The sequence below is a fragment of the Panicum hallii genome, chromosome 4, assembly GCF_002211085.1.
Source record: "Panicum hallii strain FIL2 chromosome 4, PHallii_v3.1, whole genome shotgun sequence".
Classification (NCBI taxonomy): domain Eukaryota; kingdom Viridiplantae; phylum Streptophyta; class Magnoliopsida; order Poales; family Poaceae; genus Panicum; species Panicum hallii.
In genome coordinates this window covers 7,641,333-7,649,367 of record NC_038045.1, presented here as the reverse complement: position 1 = coordinate 7,649,367, position 8,035 = coordinate 7,641,333, and the positions used below count along the sequence as shown (strand labels likewise).

Below are 8,035 nucleotides of genomic sequence, written 5' to 3'. Positions count from 1 at the left end.
GTGGCACTAGTCGTTGCCCCCCGGCGTCAGTGGTGCACTTTAGTACCGACTGGAGGCTCCAGCCGGTACTAAATGGCTCTCTGAGGCACAGTTCTTTCAGCCCGGAACTAAATGCAGGCGTTAGTACCGGCTCAAAATGCAGCTGATACTAATGCTAGGGATGAATGCTCACTTCTCGCGGTGCCTTTTCCAATGCAAATAGGGACACGGACGGTAGCGCCTCCCGATAAATAGTGGCTGTTATGTGAAGTCTGAACGGAGACTCGAGTTTGGACCCGTCACGAGTAGGAGCCTAGTTGGACCCGGTTTCGCTCTCACGATTTCTGATTAGATCGGAAATTTGGATCTCGCCGAGATTGCCGGTGAGTTCGTCGATGTCGCGGCTGGATGTTGGCGTTGATGCCTCCATTTCCCTGTGGTTGGCGAGGTGGCTGCCGAAGTCACCAGAGCCATTGGCGATGCAAACCCAGAAGCCGAAGACGAAAGCCGCGCCTTCTTCCAGCACGACGGTGAGGTTGAACGATGGCATCGAGCTCGCCAGGGGATCTTCGATAACCTCCCCTGCTTGGCACGGCAACTGTCGGTGTTTTACCATCAAGAAAGAAACCACCGAGGTGGTAGGTTGTAGATGAGATGTTGTCGAAATCAGGAACTCAAAGGTGCCAGGAACACAAAGATTTAGATAGGTTCGGGTTGTGAGGTGCGTAATACCATGTGTCGTGTATGGTGGTTTGTATTGGCTTAAATTGGTTATGCTTTCCCTGCCCGCCCTTATATAGTCTTAGCCAGATATGAGCTTAAAAGTCCTACCCGAGTGCTACTCAGGTAGTTTCTTTCTGTTCCGACTAGTCCTACTTGTGTTCGAGTAGCTTACAACAGGTATAAGGTATGAGACATGCCTCATCCCTTATTCTAGAATGTTCATGCCATGTGCGCAGTCCCGTGCCCCCGGGTCTCACAACTCCCAACCTCACCTCCCTCGCCCAACCAGAGATTGAAATAGACGCTGCACGTGCACCTTAATTGCAATTAGTATGATACTCTCTATTTTTATTTACATGTCGTATTAGGTTTGTCCTAAGTCAAATTTGGCCAACTAGGACCAAATTTAACAAATAATAATAATAACATTTACAATACCAAATTTGTTTCATTAAATCCACCGTGAAGTATACGTTGATAGTGCATACGTTGGATAGTATAGTCATTGCTATTTGACAAACCTAAACCTAATATGGAGGGAGTAGTTTAATCAAGAGACAAGGGGTGTTTTACTAATAACATTTACAATACCAAATTTGTTTCATTAAATCCACCGTGAAGTATACGTTGATAGTGCATACGTTGGATAGTATAGTCATTGCTATTTGACAAACCTAAACCTAATATGGAGGGAGTAGTTTAATCAAGAGACAAGGGGTGTTTTACTGGGGACTAACTCCAACAAATATGGACACCTGGTCCTTTTACCTCAATCCTGATGACGCACACTGTTCAGTACCAGTTTCATTTCAGACAACAAATTACTCTGCATCGAAGGTAGTAATTTGTAACTACATAGCATACATGCAACTTTGACCGAACCATTGAACCAAGTAAACATCAGGGTAAATGGGCAGCATGGCCTGCATAGTAATCGACTTTCACTGGTATATGCTGCAAGTTTGTGTCCACTTCTACATGATATACACTTCTTAGTATTAAGTACCACAGAGAAAAACTACCACAGCATACAGAGTTTTCATCCCAAGAGTTTCATACACAGGCAACAGCACATTACTGAAGAAGTACGGTGACCTGCCGAGAAATGATGCTCATTCCCTTCCTCTAGGTGTCAGGTACACATATAACGGGTAAAGCCTGTTGGTTGTAAGCTGGATGGTGTCAGCCTTGTCCTCGTCACCTTCCTTTAGCCTCCAGGCGAACTCTTGCACGAACCTCGCAATGGCTGTGCACGAGATGTACATCGCCTGCATGCTGCCAGCACAGGCCCTCCTTCCTGCCCCGAAGGCCATGGTCTTGTACATGTCCGCAGACTCAAACCTCCCATCCAGAAACCTCTCTGGCTTCCATTCCTCTGGTTCCTCCCAGTCGCTCTTGTTCATGTTGCATCCGTACAGGTTGATGACCATCTAGCATATTTGTAAATGTGTTAGAACTCAACTATCAGCAGCCAACGTTGCATATGCAACGAAACAATATGCAACAGTTAGCTTGCTGCCATCGTTGTGCTCACCTCTGTGCCAGCTGGAACATCATAGCCAGCCAAGTTAGTATTCTCATGGACAAATCTTGGAGGCACTAGTGAAACTGGAGAATGCCTCCTCAAGGTCTCATGGAACACCGCATTCAAGTAAGGCAACCGTGGCAGATGATCTTCAGTAACTATATCATTACCGCAGACCTCTTGGATTTCCTGGTAAAGGCGATCCTGATGCGCAAAAGACATGTAGTTGAAAGTCGTGACCAAAGAAGTATCAGAACTTGCAAGTCTTTCAGAAGGTGAAACACAAGCTTCAGTACTTACCTGTTTTCCTGGGTGCTTTGCAACCTCATACATGGCCCACTCTGTTGTGACCAAAGTAGTATCAGCAGCTTCAATGACTGCCTCCCACACTAGCATTAGCAATTGTTCATCGGTCAGTGTATTCTCTGCTAGCAGGAAGTCCAGATAGGATATCCTAGCCTGCAATTGGAGTTTATTGATTTAAGAATTCAAGAATAACATTTCTATTTTCTCTCTGAACAAAACTGTTGAAGTATGCCGTTATGTTACCGCTCCACGTGCAATTCTTTTCTTTTGCTGATTGATCAAGGCTCGCATCACTGCTGTTCGCCTACCTTCTGTAGTCAGTACTCTTGTTTCAAAAGTTCTATTTGGAACCCAGCTTAAGTATGGGAAGAAATCCCTCCAGTCGACCTCAATTGCACACATCATCATGTCAACTACTGTGGCCTGGTAGATTTCCTCCTTTGATATATCCTTCCCAAACTCTTCCACATAGACTGAACTCACATCCTCACCTAAAGCCTGAAATTGCAGTAGGCAATCTCAAGTTTAGAAATATAATAATAAACAAACCATTTTAACATTCTATTATGTACACAGAAGGCAAATATGAAGTTCTAACCAAGGTATGTGTGAACACCACTGAAAAATATGAAGCAGCATAACTAACCACACTAAAGGTAGACTTACCTGAATCAGGGATAAGCGGAATAACTCATTCTTGAAAACTTCCCGAAAATTCAAAGGAGCATTTGGATCATCATTCAACAATGTGTGGAAAGTGTTCAGCATGTTATCAACCATCATGTTTCTTGTGTCCCTGAATTGTTTCTGAAGTTTGTGCAATCATCACCTTATTAGACCTCAGTCAATTAAAACTTTGGTTGCCACTCAAGAACAATTATTAGAATCGTATGATGTTAAATTGTAACCTATACCTGGCCAGAAGTACCCAGCATGCTTGTCATGACATAACGCTTGACCATTTTGTGGAAGTCACCATAGTCACTTGTAGCAACCATAGTTTTGTCACGAGTAAGCACTGACAATGCTTTAGACAGCTTTCGAGTAGATATGGATGAGAATTTTGCAATCATTGCCTATAAAAGACGGAATCATAATAATTGTATCAGTACAATTTGACCAAATGTGAGAGATCTCTGCAACCCATAATCATTGAGAAGAAAGAATGTTAATAGAATACCTAAAAAAGGGATAACTCAAGACGGACTTATGTCCATCACGAGAAACATTGTAGCAAGAACAACATCAGATCAGCTTTTAAAATATCATTTTAGGATGCGAATAGAACTCTTATATAATATTTGCTTTGAGATTACCATTAGAAAGTCGAATTGAAAAGAAAAACACTAGAAGGGTAAGCATTGAAAAACACCATTGAAACCTTTTGGGAAATCTGATGCAACGATTATGTTAACACCACAAAAGGTCCATTTGCCACCATTTTCCTGAATCTCAGGAAAATAATGCATCACCAACAACTCACAAAGATGTGTGTAACAGAACCAAAAAGGTGAAAACACACAACTTCCAACCAACCTCCTTGGCTACTTGAGTTGAATTGAGCACAACTACAGAAGAAGCACCAGTCTTTATAGTGTAAATTGGCCCATAAATTTCAGCCCATTTTGTAAAGGTTTGGTGGGGTTTCTTTTCTTTCAACTGGAGAAGATTGCCAACAATTGGTAAACCAGGAACAGCTGCATGAAAAGAAATAGAATATCTTGAGAATTTAGTCCTTTTCCTCTGACATAGACTGAAAATTTAAAATACCCCTGTTTCGTCATGAAGCTGTAGTAGATGATAAGAGCATATGTTCAGTAAATGCTAAACCTGGTCATTCTTGAGTTGCTACGTGGCAGTAAGCACATGATTGCCCAAAGGCCAAAACTAGTTTTCCTATAAAATATCAAGTCACAAGAATAAATTATTTGTGTATTTATGAAGATTCCTGGAGTTTGGTAGTGTTATTCAGTTATCTTATACTGCAAGGAAATACTATGGTAAGACGTAAAAATATTTACTTAGTTCTATTTAAAAACTTCACACTGAGGTTTTCCCAAATACTTAAATTTCAGCTCCTGGACAGTTGATAAATTGAAATAGAAACCTGCAAAAAACAGGGAACATAACTTATCAAATAAACTTGTCTAAAGTTGTTTCATGAGCAACCATTTCAAAAAGGTATTAAAGTTTCAGGATGCTCATTTTCAGCGTTGCACAGTCAGAAGTTCAGAACAATCACCCTTTTAACCAAAAGCAAAAACAAGGCTACAAGAAGTGCAGTGGTCCCATTTTATCTCTTTATAAGATAAAAATATTTTTCAAGTAGTATAAATGCGTAGGAATAAAATATCAGAAGTCCCTGTCACAATGCACATGGAAACCTCAAGACTGCTGACTGCTTGTGTAACTGTCAGGAAGAAAAATAGATCAGTAGAATTGCTACTTCAGTTGGTGGAAGGTCTGAGCTATGAACAGCTCTACAAGATCATAATCATTCTTTATCTGTTCAGTGATCATGTAGCAAATTCAGTGAATATATTGTCTCTGCTACTAACAACATAATGTTTGCTCTTTATTGTACATGCAGCTTTCTTTGTGAGAGCAACAGTGCATTAATTGAAGCACAAGGCAGCAAGGGTTAAGAAGGTATTGAAATGTAAGGAGCTTGGGGCTGGTCATTTTCAACAGTTGCTGAAACAGAACAACCACCCTTTCGACCAAAGTAGAAAACATGAACGATTCAATTTTATCCTTTTTTAAGATTACTAAAAATCAATTGTTCGAGCAAACATATTTGCAGGAACAAATATTAAAAGTCTATGTGACACTCCAAATGAAAATCTTATTTTTTTGAAAGATCCTTATGGAAATCTCAAGGCTGCCGACTGCTTGCATAACTGTCAGGAAGAAACGTACATCACTTGACTTGTTGCTGTCGGTGGAAGGTCATAGCTATAAACAGCCAAGCAAGATCATAATTGATGATTTGTTCTGCCATAAAGTAGCAACGGCTGAACAAGATCATAGTTTATGTTTATCTGTCCTGCCATAAAGTAGCAAATTCAGTGAATATATTCCGCCACTAATACGCACTGTTTGCTCCTTATCATTCGTGCAGCTTTCTTTGTGAGAGCTCAGAAAGCACTTTCCTTGCTAAAATACAAACCCGATTGTTCAGTGCCATGCACCGGGACCCTGGGGTGCTTGGTGGTGGGCAGGTCGGCGGAGTTTGAGCTATCCCTATTCCATACCATCTCTTGACACAAATGTCTGGAGGCTCTATCTTTGGTTGCCAACTCGCGTCTTCAACTCTTCATGCTCGAGTGAGGCACGAGTCATGGTTATCCTTTTTAAACTCGACACCGCCTGCAATTTCTTAGATTATCTCTAATTGTCAGACAAAGAATCTGCCGGAACACGAGGTCGGGACGGACGGCCAGTACTTGGTCCAGATATAGATTGCACTAATGGACAGAATTAGGCATAGTTTAGTACAGCTCAACCTTAAACTGTCCTCAGGCACGCGCAAAATGCTGATTCGGTCGTGGCCCAGTTGCACTGTACACGACATCAAAATCCACACTTTTCTTTTCTAGCAGCATTAGAATCAACGATAAGAAACGCAGGCAGGAAGGATTTATTCGTACGCACAAAGAAAGTGGTCGCGATTGTGCGAGACGCCGAAGGAATTGTTTCTCCAATCCTCCGTCACCCCGAGGATGAGCGGCGCGGAGAAGGAACCGGGCGGATCAGGGAGCAGGACGCGATCGGGGCCTTGGAGGAGCATTAACCAGACTAGAGAGCGGGGGATCACCGTCGCTGACTGACCTGGGGGCGCGTTGGAGCTGTTGTTCTTAGCGCCGGCCCTCCCGGCGAGCGCGGCGGCCGCCAGCAGCCCTCCGACGGCCGCCGCCGCCGCCGCCGCCGCGCCGCCCGCGGGGAGCACCGCCACCAGGGACTCCATGCGTGGGGACCGGATGTGGAATGGGGAGCGCGGCGGAGTGGGGAGTGGGGGGGACTGAAGATGAGACGACAGCGCGGTGCGACGGGCGCGCTTTATACGAAAAAAAAGGCACGGGACGACGACGCGGCGGAAGCGGAGGAGACGTGGCCGCGTGGGAAGGAAGGCGAAAAGTTCGGAGAGCAGATGCGCGATCGATGCGACAACCGAATCGGACTTGTGATTGCAGGCCGGACCTCCAAGAAGGCAAGAACTGGCGACATGGCTGGCTGGCTCGCAGCTCACTACTACTCATTGCCGTCTCACTATAAAATGGCTACGTCCTAAAAGACAACTATTTTAGCTTACATGTAGTTTATCCGTCTCAAATTATATCAGACATTAATTTACTCTAGCATCTAAACGTACATTATATATAGATACATAATAAAAAATATATACCTAGTATAAAATTAAAATAACCTATAATTTAGAATAGATAGAGTGTGTTGTATAAAGCTATAACTTTTGTTTTTATGAGACGTACTCAGTGCAAAATCTCTTATACTAGGTGGGAGGGTCTACAAAGGGAACTCCTAAACAATCTTACCCATAAAAAACTCCACTGAAATTCTATAAAGAGATTGGTTCAAAATTCAAACCCAATACCTCCATCCTATAAGTGGATAGTCTCTACCACTGCTGCGGCAACTTCGTCCTTTTGAGAAGACTACTTATACATAAGAAGGAACTATGCACTTCGCTGTCAACATGCACAACGTCTATCATAGAAAGAATAATAGTAAAAGTATCGCTTATCATACCACAAAAAGAGTAATATAATAGCCAAAAGCGACGAGTCTAGGTGCTAAGTCGACACCTCGAACCTTTAGTCAGCAAGTTTCATCACAAGAGGCGTAGTTAATTGAGCAATGCACACTCTGCCCATCTTTATTTAACTTTGTAAATTTTCTGTTGCACCATCCATATTCAGGAACTATTATTCTGATCACTTGACACAAAGATAAATGGCACGGTTTGATAGAGAACATGCAATCATGTTCTTCTATGATAGTATAGTTTTGGCAAAATTTTCAAATTAAAACTAACGATTTTAGCATAAAATTTCCCAAAGCTTCAGCTTAAGCTTCTTCGGTATCATGTTTCTTTATTAAACGAGGCAGCCACTGAGGCACATAAAAATCATCAAGTCACCTTGCCAGATAGATAGGGGGTGATTGGTTGTCTGATTTTACCCCAACCAGGCTCCTAGGATGCGACCTGCGCATGATTGGTTGGCTGGAGCAGCGCCACAGCCTGACCCTCGCAATGCAAAGTGCACGTCCCACCCTGGATCGGCGGATGCAGTAAAAATAGGTGTATGTTTCTCATGGCCCTAACTCGAGCGGTGCAAGGCGCGCACAACGTGAGAGGAAAAACCAAAGCCTGGACGCATGCACAGATAGGCAACCAATCAGTATCTCGCAGCAGGTTGGTTAAATAAAGTCAGGCAACCAGTCAGCTTGGTTACGCATGCGCTGAGCCAGACCCGCGGTACG

General features: G+C 43.1%; 1 protein-coding gene across 4 annotated transcripts; it reads right to left on the bottom strand.

The window, feature by feature from the left end:
• Nucleotides 1–1,589: 1,589 nt before the first annotated feature.
• On the bottom strand, nt 1,590–6,542 carry LOC112889472 (ent-kaurene oxidase 2-like). 4 transcript variants are annotated; one of them, XM_025956141.1, is made up of 9 exons: nt 6,365–6,472; nt 4,555–4,640; nt 4,070–4,230; nt 3,448–3,609; nt 3,200–3,340; nt 2,777–3,031; nt 2,528–2,686; nt 2,237–2,431; nt 1,590–2,132 (listed from the first exon to the last, which is right to left on the bottom strand). In XM_025956141.1, the coding sequence occupies exons 4-9, from the start codon at nt 3,604–3,606 to the stop codon at nt 1,815–1,817; spliced, it is 1,227 nt and encodes a 408-aa protein (XP_025811926.1). In that variant the 5' UTR covers nt 3,607–3,609; nt 4,070–4,230; nt 4,555–4,640; nt 6,365–6,472; the 3' UTR covers nt 1,590–1,814. The 4 variants fall into 4 exon arrangements, with proteins under 4 accessions (XP_025811926.1, XP_025811923.1, XP_025811925.1 ...); XM_025956138.1 differs by lacking the exon at nt 4,555–4,640 and having other exon boundaries at nt 6,365–6,542; XM_025956140.1 differs by having other exon boundaries at nt 4,070–4,640.
• Nucleotides 6,543–8,035: the final 1,493 nt, after the last annotated feature.